The sequence below is a fragment of the Mucor velutinosus genome (genome assembly GCF_035048745.1).
Source record: "Mucor velutinosus strain NIH1002 chromosome Unknown tig00000093, whole genome shotgun sequence".
NCBI classification, from domain to species: Eukaryota; Fungi; Mucoromycota; class Mucoromycetes; order Mucorales; family Mucoraceae; genus Mucor; species Mucor velutinosus.
In genome coordinates this window covers 2,726,615-2,746,707 of record NW_027041907.1, presented here as the reverse complement: position 1 = coordinate 2,746,707, position 20,093 = coordinate 2,726,615, and the positions used below count along the sequence as shown (strand labels likewise).

At 40.2% G+C, this 20,093-nt stretch overlaps 8 protein-coding genes and 1 non-coding gene across 9 annotated transcripts; 3 read left to right on the top strand and 6 right to left on the bottom strand.

The window, feature by feature from the left end:
- Positions 1-1,279: 1,279 nt before the first annotated feature.
- CEM1 (Mitochondrial beta-keto-acyl synthase) lies at positions 1,280-2,017 on the top strand (the record flags this gene model as incomplete). Its single annotated transcript, XM_064822018.1, has 1 exon — positions 1,280-2,017. One exon carries the CDS (start codon positions 1,280-1,282, stop codon positions 2,015-2,017), a length of 738 nt encoding a protein of 245 aa, XP_064681704.1.
- A 1,898-nt stretch (positions 2,018-3,915) lies between these two features.
- On the bottom strand, positions 3,916-3,986 carry ATC70_002647. The gene has a single exon. It is a non-coding gene; the product is annotated as a tRNA-Gly (tRNA).
- A 587-nt stretch (positions 3,987-4,573) lies between these two features.
- On the bottom strand, positions 4,574-5,116 carry ATC70_002646 (uncharacterized protein; the record flags this gene model as incomplete). Its single annotated transcript, XM_064822017.1, has 2 exons — positions 4,574-4,928; positions 4,989-5,116. The coding sequence occupies 2 exons, from the start codon at positions 5,114-5,116 to the stop codon at positions 4,574-4,576; spliced, it is 483 nt and encodes a 160-aa protein (XP_064681703.1).
- A 536-nt stretch (positions 5,117-5,652) lies between these two features.
- On the top strand, positions 5,653-7,037 carry ATC70_002645 (uncharacterized protein; the record flags this gene model as incomplete). The annotated part of the gene is made up of 5 exons (XM_064822016.1): positions 5,653-5,696; positions 5,748-5,808; positions 5,865-5,926; positions 5,989-6,506; positions 6,559-7,037. The coding sequence occupies 5 exons, from the start codon at positions 5,653-5,655 to the stop codon at positions 7,035-7,037; spliced, it is 1,164 nt and encodes a 387-aa protein (XP_064681702.1).
- Positions 7,038-7,192: 155 nt separating this feature from the next.
- ATC70_002644 (uncharacterized protein) lies at positions 7,193-8,587 on the bottom strand (the record flags this gene model as incomplete). Its single annotated transcript, XM_064822015.1, has 4 exons — positions 7,193-7,720; positions 7,780-8,352; positions 8,404-8,505; positions 8,570-8,587. The coding sequence occupies 4 exons, from the start codon at positions 8,585-8,587 to the stop codon at positions 7,193-7,195; spliced, it is 1,221 nt and encodes a 406-aa protein (XP_064681701.1).
- Positions 8,588-9,641: 1,054 nt separating this feature from the next.
- Positions 9,642-10,328, bottom strand: ATC70_002643 (uncharacterized protein; the record flags this gene model as incomplete). The annotated part of the gene is made up of 5 exons (XM_064822014.1): positions 9,642-9,723; positions 9,778-9,831; positions 9,890-9,999; positions 10,062-10,156; positions 10,214-10,328. 5 exons carry the CDS (start codon positions 10,326-10,328, stop codon positions 9,642-9,644), a joined length of 456 nt encoding a protein of 151 aa, XP_064681700.1.
- Positions 10,329-10,571: 243 nt separating this feature from the next.
- Positions 10,572-11,212, top strand: ATC70_002642 (uncharacterized protein; the record flags this gene model as incomplete). Its single annotated transcript, XM_064822013.1, has 4 exons — positions 10,572-10,642; positions 10,701-10,813; positions 10,874-11,001; positions 11,060-11,212. The coding sequence occupies 4 exons, from the start codon at positions 10,572-10,574 to the stop codon at positions 11,210-11,212; spliced, it is 465 nt and encodes a 154-aa protein (XP_064681699.1).
- A 112-nt stretch (positions 11,213-11,324) lies between these two features.
- Positions 11,325-12,376, bottom strand: ATC70_002641 (uncharacterized protein; the record flags this gene model as incomplete). Its single annotated transcript, XM_064822012.1, has 3 exons — positions 11,325-11,381; positions 11,438-11,515; positions 11,582-12,376. 3 exons carry the CDS (start codon positions 12,374-12,376, stop codon positions 11,325-11,327), a joined length of 930 nt encoding a protein of 309 aa, XP_064681698.1.
- A 1,210-nt stretch (positions 12,377-13,586) lies between these two features.
- Positions 13,587-18,820, bottom strand: ATC70_002640 (uncharacterized protein; the record flags this gene model as incomplete). The annotated part of the gene is made up of 4 exons (XM_064822011.1): positions 13,587-14,758; positions 14,830-17,937; positions 18,008-18,048; positions 18,168-18,820. 4 exons carry the CDS (start codon positions 18,818-18,820, stop codon positions 13,587-13,589), a joined length of 4,974 nt encoding a protein of 1,657 aa, XP_064681697.1.
- Positions 18,821-20,093: the final 1,273 nt, after the last annotated feature.

Genomic DNA, 20,093 nt, shown 5'->3' with positions numbered 1-20,093 from the left:
CTAACTGATATTTAGAACTCCGAGGTGGGTAATGCAGACTACTTGCGCTACATGAGGCTTTCTTATACGAGGCTCTTGAGGTTATTCCAAATTGTGGGTTTGAGTTATCACTGAATTTGTGATTTTTCAAAAGATCTCACAATACTGTCCCAGTGTACCTAATGACTTTGGCCAATCACAACTTGTGCTCCTACAGCTATATGTTTGTACAAATTAGAGGATATAAAGAAAGCAGTTTTAGCTCTCAGAAAATACTAAACTCATTATTATTGGATCACTTCTCGTCCGGCGGTAAGGTCTGAAAGTTAAAATCGCTAAACATTGGGACAGTTTTGTGGGTCACGGTAAATGCTTCAATATAAGCTATGTCCATTCCCAGTAAATATCTCTTTCTTTACTACTGTTACAAATTGATTTATTGTAGTGTGAATAGTAAGAGTGGGGATAGAGTAAATATAGATAAATAGCCAAAGCAGATTCGTCTATAGAAATGAGCACCAGATTTATAGTTGTCCAACTAGTAAAGAATATAAAAATAAAGAAAGAGATATGTAAATAAAGTGATAAAAGTGTTTAGAATAACGAAATATAGACAGAGTAAATACAATTAGAACTGAATTTATTTATTAAGTTATTCCAAGATTGAATGAGGATCAAAACTAGTGTAGATTTCAAAGATATTTATACTGTAGGGGGAAAAACTGTCCCGTTCGTTCAAATAATCTTGACTTTTACCCAGTATATTGCCAAAACTCAGAAAACAAAGCTACCCCATACTGCGTTCGATAGAACAGCCTATAGGGATTACAGCAACATAAAAACCTTATGGCTGGACTATATTCTAATCCCAGTATAACCAGCTAAAGTGAGACGTGGCAAAAATGTTAGGTGGGTAATTCTAGATGATATAAAATGGTTGATATCTTTACTTCCAACAGACGTATTGAAGAAATCTAAAAAACTACGCACGGTATGCTCAGGATATTTAATATCCCAGGAGCACTCTAAAAGTATAAAAGAAGCTAGTTTCTTCATGTTTTTTCTTTATTTCTTTGCTTTCTTATTTTTTTTCAAAACTTTCATTTTGCCTGCTCGTTTAACACAAGATTTGCGCAACATTCTCCAATCTTTGCTCCAACGTGGTCTTTCGTTCTCAAAGATAAAAATTTTGTATCCAGGAGTGGGTAACTCTACTCTTACAAGGCTCAGAAAACTATATTGCCCTGACCCAGCTAGACCTCTTGGCGGAAGACCGAAAAAACTTGGTGCTAAAACTATTATGTCCCTAGTGCCAAGAGAACTTCGATCAGGTGCTTTAGATAATCCCCGAGCAGCACAAGAAATTTTAAGATCGATGGGCCATGATATGTCAATTAATGGCATCCGCAAGTCATTGAGACGAAATGGACTTAAATCTCGTAGAAAAGTAAAGACCAATTTTGTTAGCAAGACAAACAAGCGGCTTCGATTGGCGTGGGCTAAAAAGCATAGGCATCTTACTATTGCTGATTGGCGTCGTTGGGTGTCTTCGGATGAAACAAGAATAAACCTTTGGGGCTCAGATGGTAATTCTTTTTACTGGACGAATGGTGGCCGAATCATGCAGTCGTATCAAGTCAAGTCTCAGTTGCAGGGAAATGACGGTGGGGTCATGTTCTGGAGTTATATAACAGCGGAGGGGCCTGGTTATGGTACTACCATTATTGAAGACGCAATAAACTCGGGCTTGTATGTCGATATTTCGAAGACATCATTGAACAATACTCTTGAGCACTTTGGGAAGACGCCATCTGATGTGCGATTTCAACAAGACAGAGCAACACCGCATACATCGGGCATTACTAAACAACGGTTCACCGGCAATGGGTTTAACCTAGACGAAAATATGGATTGGCCACCCCAAAGTCCCGATCTTAGTCCCATTGAACATGTCTGGCATCTCCTAAAGCTTCGTCTTAATAAGTATCCCACTAGGCCCTCTACAAAAGAAGAATTAGAGCGGCGTATTAACATTTAGTGGTAAAAAAATAACAGAAAAAGAGTGCCAGAAATATATTGATAGTATGCCTGCCCGAATCAAGGCTGTCATCAAGAGCAAAGGTGGTTCAACTCACTATTAATGATTTTATAACAAAATGTACATTTTTCTATATTTATTTTTTAACCAATAAAATCATTGGATTTTAGTTTTTGAAAAAGTTATAATTATGTATAGATAGCACTACTTTCTCTCATTCAAACGATATATATTTCGACTTTGTATACAAAGAAATGACCAAAAACTTGTGCAAAAAGACAAAATTTTAAACGAACGGGACAGTTTTTCCCCTACAGTAGTTATTTGATAGTGCCGCAGCAATAGGACCTTGATCTTGAATGCGGGATAATTTTATAAGTCTTGAACCAGTTAACGAGGATGTGCTGCATCAGAACTCATGAACCACCAGTCAAGGATAAACAACAAAGATGATCCAGGATAGAATGTTCTTCCTAATAGCTTTGACGGAAGAACATTTGTCGGAATTGAAACCCACTTCCAGGGACGAAAGGCCATAGGCTACCACTCTCTAGGAACCAGGATATAGATTAGCCATTTGATGGCACCACTCATGTTCCTTCGTGCTGCTTGAATAAAGACCTCTCACTTCTACTATGCATCTCAGCTCATTCTCAGATCCTCTTATGTAATATACAACGCCTAATACATTTGCCTCTCAGAGATGATTTATACCCTAAACAAAAGTAGATAAAGTACAATGAATCGAGGTGTTAATGTATACAAAGGATTCAAGGGATCTTATAACTGATAAGTTTAATGAAATAGCAAAGACAATGAGCTATAGAGCTATATAGATATGGATTTAGGTAGGAATAAGATAATATTTTATTGTTTGATATCATTTGAATATTTATATTAAATTGATTCTATGGATTATGTATCCTGAGTTCTCTTTCTATATGATATAATTTGTAATGAAGGGCTGATCCTTCTATAATTGATTTTGATACACTTAGTAATTCTAAAAGCTTGAACGATTTTTATAGCTTGAAAGCTATATTTGTTGTTGAAAGATGGTGAATGTTGATACTAATCATGTTACTGGGGGATGAAAGGTTGGATAATGTGGAGTTTGTTAAGCACAAAGAATAAAAGGATTATTATTTGTAGCTTATAAAAAATGTTCGATATTATAGAAACAAGAAAAGACTTATTTGAATAAGATCAGACACAAAAACTAAAGATTTATTGATGAAGACAAGAGTTATTCTATTTATACTAAGTTCTGAATGCCAAAGTAGCAATTTATCTTGTACAACGCTTATCACATCTGGTGAACCTCAGTATTTAGATAGCTGAGATGCACTTTACTTATCATAGCTTGTCCATGTTGTTGCACAACACAGACATATCTACCCATCAAGAATACCTTAATCTTTATAGACAGTTGTAGCCCTTCTGGCACAACAGAGTTGCTTCCCATTTGTGTGCTTCCATTAGAAAGGAGAGATGTTTAAGAGTTTGAATTGACATCTGTCAAAATAATACGAGGCTGAGTGGTAACTGATTTGTCATTCTTGAGATAGGGTTCAGAGTACATTCAAATACAGGAAGCATTTAAGAGTTTAATGTCAAATTGTAGTAACAGAAGTAGGAGGATCCAATATAGTAAGCAGTGAAGCGTAGTTTATTCGATAGTGTAGGCAATTTACAGCAAAAAGAGAGATTCGGTTTCAAAACCAAGGTCGATTTGTAACACTACAAGAACATTGTAGTAGGTTAGCTAGCTAGCACTACCTGATGTCTTAAAATGCAAAAGAAGAACACACAATGGCTTTAACTCATAGCGTGAAGAAACAATTACAGAATGATGTATAGATGCTACCAACACTACATTTTGTAGCAAAAAGCAAAAATGCGCGGTCGGGGAATCGAACCCCGGCCCTTCGCGTGGCAGGCGAAGATTATACCACTTAACCAACCGCGCTTTCAGATGATAGTCGAACCAAAAAAACATTGACATAAACGAAATATATTTTTTTAACTACAACTTCACGTGACCTTCTTGCCTCCTTCCTTTGTGTTCAATTTCTGCGTTGGTGTGAATTATCTGAAGAAATCGAAGTAGTGTACTTCAATTATTTTCTCTTTTGTAGATCAAAATTGCATTAATAATCAGTCTATGAAGTCGCAATGAATTTTGGACTACAACTGACCTACCCCGATGGCGTTACTGAAAGTAATAGTTAATCTTTAAGGCCTTTTATTCCATCCACAAGACAATAACGTTTCATAGTAGAGTTGCCATCTTATGCTAAATATAGATAGCGCATTCAAACACTCTGATAAACGCCAATGAAGAGCTGTTACTGACTTTGCTTAGTGGTTGTACCTTTTTTGCAATACGAAGCAACTACTCATCACACATTGTAACAACGTAATCTTCGCCAACAGAGCAAACCTTGTGGCTTTCTGCATCATTTTTACAAGGCAGGCGTCAGTCATGAAACATAAAATAACATGAGCATTTACTGGTTTTTTTAAAGTCGATGTAATCTAATAATACAGAACTATCTAGATGTTACGCATATACATGCGAATATGAGGAGTGCCATCTTCATCAAAGATTTCTTCACCTTCTTCAATCACAAATCCAAGCTTAGCATAAAATCCACGTCGAGGATATTGCGAGTGTAAAACAATGGTATGATAGCCGTTTTCCTTGCAAAACTTGATGAATTCCTTGACAAGTAGCTGCCCAATGTAGAGCCCACGAGCTGTGCTGAGAACAGCTAAACGACCCAACTTGGCGACATTGTCAGGCTTAGGAATCATACGAATGGTTCCTACAGGAATATTGTTTTCGATTGTGCCATCTTCATTCTCCTTATCACAGTAAGCAGCCCAGTGGTAGGACCCTTCGTCCAGGCTGATTGATAATATCGCTTAGCGTCAGTATCTCATAATTGTAGTCCTAGATGAAACTCACTTGTCTAATTCACTCTCCAGAGTGTATTTCTGTTCATCAACAAAGACAGCGATGCGAACTTTCAGAGCGTCATCGATTCCTCCAGGATATACCAGCTGCTTGATAGAGACGTTTGAGAGTTTAGCCATTGTTTGAAATAGGTTGATATTGTCAAGACTCTCTTTCCATCCAAGTCGAATAAGCTTTTTTAATTACTATCTCAGAATGACTAATATTGTGACCTTGTACAGAGCGCAACAATGAACAACTTTTCAGGAACCATTATCCAATTGATATTTTGAAGATGCAACCCCATTCACCGTGACAATGCTCTATCTACAATTGACTGCCAGCAGAGTCAGTATAAGCTAACATGCTTATCGTTTGTCTCGAATGCTCACAGCGCAGGCAAATGCAATTAGGCAAGTGTTAGTGATGTCAGGATAAGCACGAAGAACGATCTAAAATATTGTTGCATGCATATCGGATTGTCTGCAACATGAGACAATGGGCAATCTACTGTACAAAAATGGTAAGAAAAGCCACCACCAATACGATGTTGTAATGTGAAATAAAGTGCTTCATAATTGTGTGTGCGTAAAATCCCATTAAACTACTAGTGTAACCCTTTTCCTTCTCTTTTTTTTTTCTTTCTCTTTCCTCCTTTTCCTTCTATTCATTCGTCATGGCAGCTCTTATCGCAAAAAAGCAAGAGGAATGGAATTCACAGTAAGTAGTATTACTTGGTGAATAGCTTGTTATTTATCAAGGTTGCTATAGAAAAGTAAGAGATTTGTTGCGTCTCCCTGAAAACAAGAAATGCTTCGATTGCCCCACCAAGGTAATTGCTTATTCCACAACAACTTTTACATCATGTGTTTATCGGCTGTACGGTAGAGCCCATTCTTTGTCAATGTCAGTATCCAAACGTTTGTGTGTACTCGTTGTTCAGGACTTGTGTAAGTGAGAGGGATAGCAATGTTGTTATAATTAGACTATTGCTAATGAATTATAAATATAGCCGAGAAGTAGGGCATCGAGTAAAGTCAATCTCGGCAAGTAAATTTTCAGGACCAGAGATTGTTGCCTTACAGCATGGTGGCAATGAAGTTGCTCGCACGATTTGGTTGAGTAATTACAACATGAACACAGCAGAACCTGAGTCAGACGGAGATGTGAGATTATTCATGAGACAAAAATACTATGAGCAGAAATGGTTGGATCGAAAAAAGGGTGTAGCTCATGCTGAGCGAGTGAAGCGCATCATCACGGAAACATACAACGAAGAAGGTATTCGAAGAGTGCCCAGTCCTAAAGTTGCCAAGAGGCAAAGTCTCAATGTCGCAACAACCACCGAGAGGCCGAAAATAGTTCCCACTCCATCCTGGGTCGATGATAACGTGCCCATTGGTTTGATCCCCACTGTAAAGACAAATGCCACCACTGTGGATCTACTATTGAATGATGATTTAATGTTATCTCCAAAGTCGCCTACATTTCCATCCCCTCCTCAGCCATCTAATAGTACTAGCAGAAGATGTAAGTTGATATTAGGGATATTTGAATGAATTGTCCTAAGTTGAAGATCTAGTGCCTATCGCACCTTTAGCTTCGGCTCCGCAATCACAGAAACCAACACCAGCAGCAGTGCAACCTGCAAAGAATGATTTCTTTTCAGAATTAGCAGCATTGAATCCTGTAAAACCTGTAGCCACGGCAACATATTCTGGTGGCATTTTGCAACCCAACTCACCATCATCCTCATCACCTTTGACAAGTAACTTTCAAATCCCAACACCAACTAGTCCTATTGCACAGCAAAAGGCGGCCACTACCGCAAGCAACAACAATAGCAGGCCAATTAATCTGGACCCTTATGCCGCTTTACGAGATTTATCCATAGGATCAAAGCCTGTTACTCCACCACCAATGACCAAAATGGAGTCCAGCGATTCACTGTCATTTGGCGATTTTCAAAAATCGCCTACTACAGCAACTTTTACTGCATTCAAAACCACACCGACCAACAATGCGTTGTTTAGTGATCTGGACCCCTTATTCAAACGATGATGCGAGTAAACAGTTTGACAATAAATTTGCTTTTTTTTTCTTTTTCTTTTTATTTTCATCCATTCTTTATAATTCTTTTTTTTTTCTTTTTTCTTTAGTTATGTATTTATATATGTAGAGATTTATACTAGACAGTTGAGCTCTCTGCCGCATGCTCACCATTCAAAATCACCATTGGCACGATGGAAGAGATAGTCTCTACCATTCACCAACATGATGCCGTCCTTCAATATACACTTCCACTTGTTCTTTGTTCTTGTCACTTTATCATACAGGCATAAAATAATATGTTCAATTTCCTCTCCTCCCTCGCCATCGTCATCCTCGTCGTCAGTATCATCCAGGTCAGAATTAATGTCATCGTCATTTGCTGTGGAGGTGGCTGCTGTTGTGGTAGCATTGTTGGTTGAAGCATCTGGCGCACCTGTGGAGGACGCAGAAGGGGTTTCAGCAGCAGGAGTGTCTCCCTCGCCATCCAGCTGAGCAATGCGAGTACGCTTCTTGATAGCACCAGCTTTAATAGCTCTTTCTCTTGCTTCTTGCATCAATTGCTTAACACTGTCAGGCAGTGAATCCAAGGCAAGCGGCTCGCCAGAGAAGGATGATGCTGTAAACGAAATTTGCATTTCCTCTTCCTTGTCTTGACTTGACTGAATCATGTCTTCAATGCGCTGATCGATTTGCTGCAGAATCGCTCCAGTCTTAGTATACATACATCCACAATTAGCAGACAAAAACTTACTTGTGTAGATAAAGGCTCGAAATCATTAGCACCATCATTTTGTGGGAGGTTAGGTCGGGGAAGTCCAGGTAACTGTAATTCAGGCAAATTGTTATTCTGTTGATGCTGTTGTTGATGCTGTTGTTGTTGTTGTTGTTGTTGTTGTTGTTGCAAATGTGGAGGCTTGTGCTGTTGCATCATTTGATATTGATTTAATAAATGGTCAGGATCAGGGAAGGGTCTAGAGTTATTATTGCTGTTGTTATTGTTGCTCATGTTTGGTGGTAGTCCGTAGGGCTGAGGAGGAGGAGGAGGTCTTGCTGCAGTTGTTGCAGCCAAACTGGCCAAACTAGCAGCAGAGGGACCATTGTTACTGTGTGGATTGTTGTTATTGTTATTGTTATTAGCATATTCTGCAGAGTATGGTAGCTGAGCTGCCTTTTGCCCATTTGGATTAGTGTTGACATTGCTGTTGGATAAAGCATTGGCATCTCCTCCATTGTTATTGTTGTTATTGCCGTCTTCATCATAATAGCCATCTTCCTTGAATCCAAAATTAGCTACACGAGATCTAGCTACTTTGGTCTCCCAAGACTAGTAATTTGAATTGTTAATACATGACTTATACGGGCCAACAATGCTTACTCTTTGTAATTCCTGCAAAACAGAGTCATCGATACCCATATCTTCGAAATCTCCACGAACTTGATTGATAACATCATCAATGACATATCGATAAACATTTGACTACAGTGAATATCCGTCAACATCCCAAAACAAAACAAAACAATGAAATCAACCCTGTGCTTACCACAATGGCGTTCGACATGATTATTGCTTGATTATGAGGCGAGGGGAAGGCAGTAGCGTTGGGGTCTATAATAAACACGTAGTAATTCAGTACTTGAACTCTCTACATTCGATGCTGCACTTTATATAATCACCTTTTTATAGATTTAAAATACTTATATAGATAATAGACAGCTTCAAGACCTTGTGCTTCTATATTTCGTATGATGATGAAGGAAAAAAAAAAAAAAAGCGAAGAAAACGAGAAAAAGGCGGAACGAAAAGGTTGAAGACGAGAAAAAATCTGCTTTTATAGCCACCATGACTCATGACGGTATTCGTTCGGTCCGGAGAAAAGCACACTAGTATAACAGCTCTGCTTACTGCGCAACAGTGGATTTGTCATTCATTGTTGTGTTTGCTTTCATTACAAAATATGCGTTTTTGGGTACTCATCTAGTAGAAATTTGGTCAATTGTGATGCTGGAAGCGATCAGAATCGAAGACATTTTCTGCAAGTGCCAAACCATATAGAATTGCCATCCAAGATCCCTCAGACTCAACATACAAGTACATGAAAACAAGCATTTGCCCCTCGCCAGAGACATTCCTATCGATACTACCAACAAATCATGGCATAAACGGAAGATGGAGATACGAAAGATGACAGGCATTACCAAATCGCAAAGCTTCAGCCTGTTCATAGTCTGTTATAGGCATCTCCATGAGCAAATACAACGCTGGTGGAGCTCTGACCGTATACTCGATGCTAAATCAAAGCTTATACAGCAGTTGCAAGCATAATAATGATCAATGCCAGATGATATTTCAGTGATGTTTCAATGATTGAATTCAATTGACAGGAGAGCATGATATTTCCAAACAAAATGGTCGATATTACCCCAAAAATGACAATCTCTCCAGGGTAGAAATGTCCCATCACACTGTTGACTCTACAATCCCACAGTTGTAATGCTTTGTTGTTGCGACAAGGTATCGAATGTTGAATGATATAAACATGAGCTGTGATTCATTTTTTTTCTTTTCGCTGTTTTTTTTATTGCACTTGGAATTATATTGTCTCTCTATGTTCTCTAATCAGATCTAACCTTGAGATCAGTCAAATCAACTTGAGTACCGGCTGTGAGTCCACGAGCACTATGACGTTCGAAAGCCCTAAAATCATGGTCAATGAGTATATAAATATAGATCAACCATATCAGAACTTACTCGGGGTATCTCATACGGTAGATGGGTGCACGTTGAGCATCTTGAACAAACAATCTACAGGAAGAAGACTTAGTGAACTGGTAATTGTCATTGCTGGATATCCACTATTTACTTGTATTCAGCAGCAGCTTCAGCAGAGGCCAATTTGGCTTGATTGAATTCATCGTTCTTTTCAGCTGAAGTCATACGGTATTCAATCCAACGAGTGAAGGGATGCTTCTCCTACAAACACAAAAAATGTCAGAGCATGTCTACATGTTTCCCATTCTATCCACGAGACGTACATCACCAGAACGAGTAATGTGTTGGTCAACACGGTACCAAACAAGACCAGCAACAATGGCAATGGCGCCATTTCTCCAGGCATTACCACCAAAGGCTATCATTCAGAAGACTGTAAACAACATTGAATAAACAAAATAAGAATTCAGCTTACATTCTTCAGGGAAGGTTTGAGCGGCTTGCTTTGACTCGGAAGCGTAGCTGCGAATAGCTTGGCGAGTAGAAGCTTGCTTTAAAAGACGAGATTTAGAAAGTAAACGGGAAGACATTGTTTCAAGTTAGTGTAAGATGATAAGTAAGGAACCGAAATAACAGTTTGCCTTTTGAAATTGTGTGGAGAAAGACATTAGAAGGCTTAATTGAGACCCCCCGAGTTTGATTTTTGCTTGGGACGTCATCATTCGACCAAAGAATCTCGGAGGAAATGCAATGTAAATTGCAGTGTCTTTAGATGAAGAAAGACTTTTTTCTTTCCTTCTTTGTTTAAAGTCTCTACTTAATCAAAAGCAAGTATGTCAGCACACTCTGGAGACGAACTCGATATCGACATTAAAGAGCAAGATCGCTTTCTTCCCATTGCAAAGTAAGACCATGCGGCCAGCAACATGTAAAGTATGATTTTCTAAGTATATTCTTTACAGTGTCGCCCGTATCATGAAGAAAGCACTTCCTGAAAATGCCAAAATCGCAAAGGAAGCCAAAGAGTGTGTTCAAGAGTGTGTTTCTGAATTCATTTCATTCATTACAAGTGAAGGTAAGGCGTCATTTTGATCCAAATGTCACGTCCATATCGTAAATTGACGCTGTATCACAGCCAGTGATCGTTGTCAACAAGAAAAGAGAAAGACTATCAATGGTGAAGACATCTTATGGGCTATGCAATCTCTCGGTTTCGAGAACTACACAGAAGCATTGAAGATCTATCTTGGGAAATACCGTGAAGTAAGTCGCGCATTGGGAATAGGCGCTGCCACATGCCAACATGTATGATTTTTGATAGACTACAAAGATTGAGAGAACCACAGCAACTGGTAAAGAGAAGGAAGAGGGCCAAGATTCACTCGCACAGCAGCAGCAACAGCAAGTTCAACAGCAACAAATGTACGGAGATCAGCAACAGCAAATGGCTGGTTATTACAATGGAAACATGTAAAATAAAGATACATCACGAAAGGGAAAGAGAAATTAAAGTGCATTTATTAAATCAATTGAGGATATATCTTGCGGACCTGTGCTTTGTTTCCTGTCCACACTATGTTTTGTTTTCAAGAGCTTTTAATTTCATATTTATAGTAGCTATTTCTTTTGCTGTTGCTGTGTAACTAATGAATGATGGGTTTAGTCAAAGAAGTGTTTTCTTTCTGCCTCTGACACTTACAGGCAAGTAATCTTTTTCGTCCTTGTTGCCCCATGGCAGCGAAGAAGAGGACGAGGGCAGTTCAATAAAGTTGTGGGGCTATCAACATGCAGAACGGATCAGTCAGTGTGCCAAGTTTAAAGTTTCAATTTGCACTTATTTTACCTTGCGCTTTGTGATTGAGTTATAAACGATCGCCAGGACCATGAGAATAAAAAATAAATGCCAAAATTGAAAGTTGCTTGTAGATGAGGGATTTTGCTTGACTTTTTCGGATTCCTTGTAATTGATGTCTTGGTAAAAGTTTGAGTTTCCATCAACTTTCATGACAGGCTCAGGTCTGTTCCAGGGTATATTTTCATTGGTGATGGGCGGTAAAACAGGAGTAGGCGTGGAGTTTTCATTGTGTTGATTTGAATCGTCTTGCTCCTCCTCTTCTTCGTCGTCGTCCTCCCCAAGGTCGGGTTTAGGGGCTAATTCATCCATTTCCTCGTCAACTTCTTCGACTTCGATGTTGTCTTCCACAATGCTCAGCTTATTGTCACCATTGTCTACGGGCTGCTGCGGAAGATGTTCAAAAAAGTCTGCTGTTTCTTCATTTTTGAATTCTGGTAGATCAGCAGAGAAATCATCTTCATCCTCATCTTGATCTTCATCGTCGACATCATCAAATAGAAGATCGCTGTCTTCTTCATCTTCGTCCTCATCGTTGCTGTCTGGACTGAAGTCTTGATCTTCATCCATTTCATCATCTGTGACATCTTGCAGACTCTTTAGTATTCGGTAAGCATCGTCTTCAGAATCTTCATCAATGGCATTTTCCACACCTCGAAACAGTGATGTATCATCGTCATTTTGCTGTGGTTTTGTTAGATCAGTGTCTTGATCTATATCAGCAGCAGCGGTGTGGAATAGCAAAGCCAGTGTGCTAATTAACAGGATTACGCAGATGAGCCTCATGCTGGAATACAAGAACAGAAAAAAAAAAAAAAAAAAAGAAAAAGAAAAAGAGCAGAACAAGTGAAAGCACAAATCAAGCTTTATTAATTGATTTAAATTGAGGTGGGGTAACCCTCTAAAGCGAGTCATCTGCTCGTGCAGCTCTCACCGTGAATGAAAGGCCGCCTGCCTAGCTCTTATACATCTCCATGATGAACATGTTTAGTCCCTATGAATCTGTCGATGTTGACTATAATATAAGGTTCGCCTGTAGCACAATGAAAAAAGGGCTAAGGTGGGTTTATGTATCTATTCTCATTTCTCGTAAAAAAAAAGTATCTCAATGGAAGTGAGGATGTGAGCAAAAGACGCTTCAAAGGATGGCAGATGCCGTCTATCCGCGGCAGTTGATATGATACAACGAATGCTCTTCTTTCAGTATCCAATCTCTTATATAAGATCGCTTTTCATATATGGTAAAAAATTATTTATATCTGAATGGAACTCTTGGAAGCTTTTTGCTCTTGCTCATCTTGTGACATTTTCACGGATTTTGCTCATATTGCGTGGGATATTACTCCCTCTTTAGATTCATGTATCTCAGTTTATCCAAATATACTCTTCGAATATGCCTTTGTCCAGTTAATTTCTGCAAAACAAATTGCCATATCCAGTGTATTAATAGTACATTTGCTGGCATGATGATATCATGTATAAATGGACCTGCAATAGACACAGCACACAGCAATGCTGACAATGCAATCTATTTAAAATGTACTGCGCATTCATGGCGTATGAATTAACATGACATGTATCAACTCACATATCATACATCGGCTATAGAAACTTCAGGTACACAAATCAAACCATTTTAATTCAATTTATTTATATGATGGTAGGCAATGACACTTAATTTGATATTCCAACCCCTACAACAATGAGTGTTCAATATCAAAGTCTATTAATATGCAATCCATACAAAACTATGTTACAGTAGCTTTAAATAGCCTCTTTTACAATACTCGCCACAGAGAAAGAAAGGTTACGAATAAGATGGAGTATTTTTTTTTAATGATTGTTTAGTGATGTTTGCATTATTAATTTACATTTAGCATCCTATTTTCATAGTTGACAGCGTATTCATATGTAAAACAATATTGATAAAGATAGAAAGAGTATATTATAGGGGTAAGAGTATCGTTAATTTGTATAAGAAATCATTAAAAAGAATTTAGGCAGTGGATTGAGCAACTGGTTCCGTGCTGGTTGCGGGTTGAGCCTCTTCAGTGGTGGTAGGCTGAGCTTCTTTGGTTGTGGTAGGCTTAACTTCCTCAGTAGTGGTAGACTTGCCTTCCTCGGTTGTTGTTGAGACAGCGGTGGCGCTAGAAGGAAGATCGGTGCTACCAGTGGGTAAAGGCGTGCTAGTAGGAAGGGCAGAAGAGGGGACAGCAGAAGAAGTGGCATTGGCTGTTCCGTTATTGAGACTGAGCAATTCCAAGCCGCCCGAAGGTGGAGCATCACAGAATGCTTGCAGTTCCTCTGGAGACATTCCAGTGAGTTCAGGGATAACGATGGTGTAAGGAACATGTTGTTGAGTATAGTACATTTCAGAACTTTGAAAACCATCACCGACAACAACACTAGCTGTTTGGGTTACATTATAGAAGCGTTCTCCAGATGCGACAGCAGACATGACAATTTCAAGTCTAGACAAGTCAATTGTCACTGGCCAGTCATCAGATGTAACACTCGACTTGGGAGGAATCACCATGGGAGTAGGAAGTTCGTAATCAATAGTGCCGATTTCTTGGTTTGTGTATCTGACAGAGCCGGCATTGTTACATGTCATGTATTGAGTAGTAGAGGCCTTGATGTGCTTCAGTGTGAAGGGAGTGTCCAAGGGGTTGTGAATTCTGATCTTGGCGCTAGCAAGGCTAGTACTAACAATGGTACCAAGGTCACCAACAACGTCGATTTGCTCAATCAAGCCTTCATTCACACCGTTGATAGAAGTGGCAAGCTTGAGTTGAGATAGACCTTGTTTAAGAGGCTCAATCGTGGTGGATGTGGGAGAGCCTTGTATAGTCAAAGGGACAGCAGCGCCAGTCAAGTAGTAGAAGAGCATCTTACCAACAGCTTGAATGCTTGTAGCGCCTTCACCCAAATGCATGATGGACTTGTAGTCTTGAGCGCCAGGCTTGATCGTAGTATCCAGCATGTAAGCTTTACCAACAATAGCATTAAACTCGTTCATATAAACATCAAAGTTGACATCACCAATGGTAATAGTAATGTTGGAGGGATTGGCTAATGTAACATCCAACTCGACAATAATATACTTGAGTGTGGCTCCAGTGACCTTGAGAGACTTGACAATAGCAGTATTTCCAAAGCTATTGAAACCTATAAAAGAATTTAGCAATGTTAGAGAGAAAAAAAAAAAGAAATCAGCAATACATTTGTCTCTTCTTTACCAGCTAAATGAGTGTCAACATCAAACTTGACACCAGGAAGAGACAGAGTACCAACAGCAGTGTTAGCAACAGCATTGGAAGTACCCTTCAGGCCAAAGGTGACACTAGGCGTCAAGGTCAACAACGCATTGAAACCAGCAAAAAGCTCGTGGTTGACCACCTTGAATGGAATGTCATTGAAACCAGTAGTAATTAGACCAGTGTTGGATGTGGAAGCAGGTGATGTAGGGATGTCAAGAGTAGCAACAGAGGCTCCGTGGTAAGTAGCTTCTACCTTCATGTCAAGTTGAGCAACAGAGAGAGGGAAACCGAAGGGGTTCTTGAGTTGAGCCTCGACTCTAGAAGAGCTGGTGGGAGGAGCCCATTGATCTTTGGTAAAGTCCAGCTTGAGATCCTTCATTTCAACAGAGGGAATAAGCTCAGGGATAGTGGGAGGACCAGGCAAAACGATCTTTTCAATGTTGATGGTCTTGAATGCAGAAGTAAGCCAGCTGACAGGACCATTGCTACCAGAACCAGAAACACCCTTGATAGTGAGTTCAGAAGACATGCCAGCAAGATAGTGACCAAAGACGGTGGTGATAGCAACAATACCTTCCTTGGTGTTTTGTGGGATCAAGCGACCCTTCATCTTCATGCTAGAGGAAGAGAGAGGAGCAAAGAAAGCAGCACCATCAGTGGCAAGTGGTCCAAGGTCAACACCAGTGAAGTAGGTCTCAAATACAGCACCACCGAGGTTGAAACCCACTTGACTAGGGTTGTTGATGACAGTATCAGCAGTGAGAGTAATACCACCAGCAGGATCATTGGCAGGTAAATCAAAGGACTTGACGGTAACAGCGTTCTTGAAGCCGTTGGAACCCTTCAAGGTAACAAACTTGTCAAGAGAGACGCCCACAAAGGTAAAGCCAAGAGCAGTGACACTGACATCCTTGCTGACAATCTCCCATTCAAAGGACTCGTTGTTGATCAAGTAAGCAGAGAATTCAGCCATGTCATTGCCGTTATTGACAGAGAAACTGCCTTGGACATCAAAGGAAGCACCGACATCAGCCTTGGCTTCGATGTTGGCCATAGTGACTGTACCGAGCGTCTTTCCTTGCCAGTAGATGGTAAGAGGTGTAGGGAAGCTGATCGTAGCATCCATAGGGCCAGAGTTGGAGATACTACCCTTCATTTGCACAGTGAATGAGTTTTCAGCGACATTGGACATGACAATCGTCTCAAAACCGAGAATAGAGCCATCCACGACTTGTTGCACGATAGGCTGACCAACGATAGGGATCAACTTGGTGACAGAGTTATCAGCGGCAACAGCAACGCCAGCTTGAGAGAAGGCCAAATCATTGACATATTGACCAATGGTGATGGTGGAAGAGAGAGAGAGATCGACCTTCAATGCCTTCATAGCATCCAAAGTAAACTTGGACACGTCAAAACCCTTAAAGAGACTGGAATCAGTGCCGACATCTTCTTGACCTTCAATGTTGAAGCCACCCAAAGCGAGCAGGCCATCAAGGGCTCTGGTATCCATATTAGCTTGAACAGCAAGTGTACGGAGCAACAAGGCAACAGCAGCGGGTTCCAGGTTCATGCTCATGCTCAAGTCTTGAGAGGTAGCAGTGGCCTTACCGCCAATGACAAAGGGATTACTGCTAATGTCCTGATCGATGTTACCAACAGGCATACCGACAAACGTAGCAGCGGCAACCACCTTGGAGATGCTCAAGCCAGCAGAGAAGGGATTGGCAATAGTGACCTTGACACCAACCATGCTTGTTTGCAAGGTGTTGTCGAGAACTGACATAGAAGAGCCTTGAATCAGAGCAGTGGTGAGACCAGGAAGCGTAGAACTGAGGCTGACAACACTCAAGGCCTGAGCAAGAGAGGCAATGCTGGTAGAGTTGGCATAACCAGAGATATCGACAGCATTGTTGGAGCCCATGACAAAGGTACTGAGCAGATTTTGTCCAACATCGGATGACTTGGGGTCAAAGGAAGCAGCAGCAGCAACCGTGTTTTGACCACGGTTCAAGGTAAGATTGTTCAAAGTAACAAGGCCAAGGGTTGTACCACTAGCACCCATATTGAAGCTCACATCACCAGTCGAGATACCGAAATCAGATGGATTCTCCATAGTGACATTGATAGCAAGAGCAAGGCCAGCCTCGGTACCACCAGTGACATCCAGCGAATTGATGACAGTGGCTGTGCTGTTCAAGAATTGCAAGCCCTTGAGCGTGGTAGGCACAGTAAAGTTGATACCAGTCAATACAATGGGACCGATCGGCGTGTTGGTTTTGGTAGTAGCGATACCAGAGACCATAAAGGTGTAATTATCACTAGCAGTCAAGGCATAGGTGTATTGGTTATAGAAGCTCTCCTTTCCGGGGATACCAGCAATAGCTGTATTGTTCAGTGGGAAGATGATGGTGCCGCTTTGTTGGTTGCTAACAGCAGGAGTGAAAGGTGTTTGCATCACAGCAAAGCTCTCGGTTTGTGCACCGGTAGTATTAATGGCAAGAGTAATGTTTTGAGAGACTTCGCTAATGTTCAAGGAGAAACCAAAGGGCAACTGGAAGTTGGCAGTGACAGCAGGAGCATTGGCAATGGGTGAGTAAGGAGCAGCAGGGTCAAACTTCAGGTCAAGGTAGCCCATGCTGACGCCGTTGATGATCTTGAGAGGAGCACCAGCAGTGAGACCCACATTCAAGTTGACTGTAGAGAAACCTTCAGAGAGCCAGTTGATAGGGTTCACGCCGTCAGGAGCACAAGACACACCAACAGCAGAAGTATTAGAGAGTTGGCCAGCGACATAGTTGGAGAAGAGCACACCAATTTTGTCAAGAGAAGCAGTGTCATTGTGAGGAGAAAGAGTACCCTTGAGGAGGATGTTGTTCTCACCCTTGGCAAGGTTCACGTTTTGAGCAGCAACCATACCCAATGGCACGCCATCGTAGCCGATAGCGAGCTTGATAGTGCCCAACTGCACACCGATAGGAGACGGACTCTCTAAGACAGTGCCCAATTCAACTAGAATACCGCCATTGGGATCATCGCCAGGAAGCTGGAATGAATTGATCTTAACATTTGGGAAACCATTCATACCTAAATAAGGGAATCAAGCATAAGGTTGAGTTTTTGGATAAATACATACAATTTGGTTTGCGTAACCTACCATTCAGAACAATCTCCTTGTTCAGGTCCACAGTGGCGGTTCTATTTTATGAAACAAGGTTAGCATCAAGTTGATTTTGTGTATCGTTTCCTCATATATGCAAAAAAGAAAGAAAAAAAAGCTTCTTGTATTATGAGAAAGGAAGGACCAATGATTTTACCTGGAGAGAGCAGTAATGTCAAGTTTACCCTTGAGGGTCCATTTAAATGATTCCACAGCCAGCATGGTCTTTGCAAAAGCAGTAAAAGCAGCCTGATCTCTGATCAAGAAAGGAGTAATGGCATTGAGAGTACCATGGCCACCGCCAATGCTTGTTTCATTGTACAAGAAAATATCACCGAGATAGGATTCGTTGTAAAAGATTTGAACAGGGTTATGGAACTTAATGGTGGCGTGGAATGGACCGGTATCAGAGAGAGCACTTTCCATGTTCATGTAGAAGGTCGAGTTCATGTCGTCGCCATCACGCTTAGCATAGACCTGGTTCGCCAAGGCATTGGGTTTGTTGAATGTGATGCCAGCTGCAGTAACATCAATCTTGGACTTGTTCATCAAGGACTGAGCAATCTTGGGGAAGATGACATAGAGAGCTAACACAACAGCAACTACCACTACAATGACCGTAGTAATAGAGCAAATGATCCAGTACTTTTTCTTTTTGTAAAACTTTTGTTTAGGAGGAGGAGCGGCTTTTTCAGAGTATTCCTCCATTAAATCGTCGTTGCGAAGACCATCATGATCGTTGTGATAGTAATCGTGGTTATCAGATACAACCGCATCATGATTGTATGTCTGATGTGTATGATCAGCCATGAAGATGAATTAGTGTTTATTACTTTATAATAAAAATGAGTGGAGAGTAAGGAAAGAATTAAGGGAAAGCAGCAAACAGTATATAAATAACAGAATGAATGTGGAAAAGAAAAGAGGAGATACATGGTGAGATGTCCTTGTTTAAATATACAACAGTAATATGTATCGTCAATGCTGGATCACAGAAACGCAGCTTGTAGTAGAAAAGAAAGAGTACCTAGATTCTGTTTTCGTGTTGTACAATGCTTGAGTAAATTTCTAAATCATACAAGAATATTCAATTCAGAAGCGAATACCACATTTTTGAATGGATTTTCGTAGCACAAATCATGTATACAATTACAAGCTTTTTGGGTGTGGGATAACTTTTTTGTTCAATTCATATGAAATGTCTGTCTCTACTCAGATTCGAACGACAGTGTGGGTGTTTAGAGAGATCAAGAACGTACAGTAGCTTAGCAGTGCCTTTAACCACCTGATGATACATCATTCAAAAAGTTATTGTGCCTCCCAAAAAAAAATATATAAAGTTAAAGCTGATCTGTTTATTATTTACAAGCTCTGTGCACGACGACACTAAGCATGGATCAATGGCACGATGATTTTCAACTAATTTTTGTGGCCATGTCATACTCTGCTTGCTGATCAATAAGCATGTATCATGATTGCATCCGCCTCGGTAAATGCTTCGAGATAAACTACATGGAGATGGCTCCTTTGATTTGCATTCGATTTTCCCATAAAATGTAGTATAACAACTCTCTGTGTTCACTATAAATGGTCATGTACTGAATACAAGTAAAACGGACTATTTATACATCAGATGCTAAAAAAGTAAATCTTTCCTATTTCTCGAGAATCATTGTTAACTGCTTAATGATCAGCCAACACCTATCCATTCTTTCCAATGGAATTCGAATTGTACACACAATTTATTGTTGCATGAGCGAATTTCTGTCGCAAGGACACGCGAAAATTTTCAAGGACCCATCCGGAAGATGTACCATGATTAGACATTACTACTATGCAACAGCATGATCCTTGCTGTATGGCAACTTGTCTAGACTCCATAAACTCTATTGGCTACATGGTATATCACTCAATTTGGATGAAAGCCTATTCCATAACACCAATGTGAATAAATCAGACTATAGAAATATAAGCATCCTCATAAAAGGGTCTTTGTGTGGCCTTTGCTCAGAATACGGTTAGTAATTTCTTATTTTTATAAACGTGTCGTAATGTAGATTGTCATATTGATACTTGGGGGCTA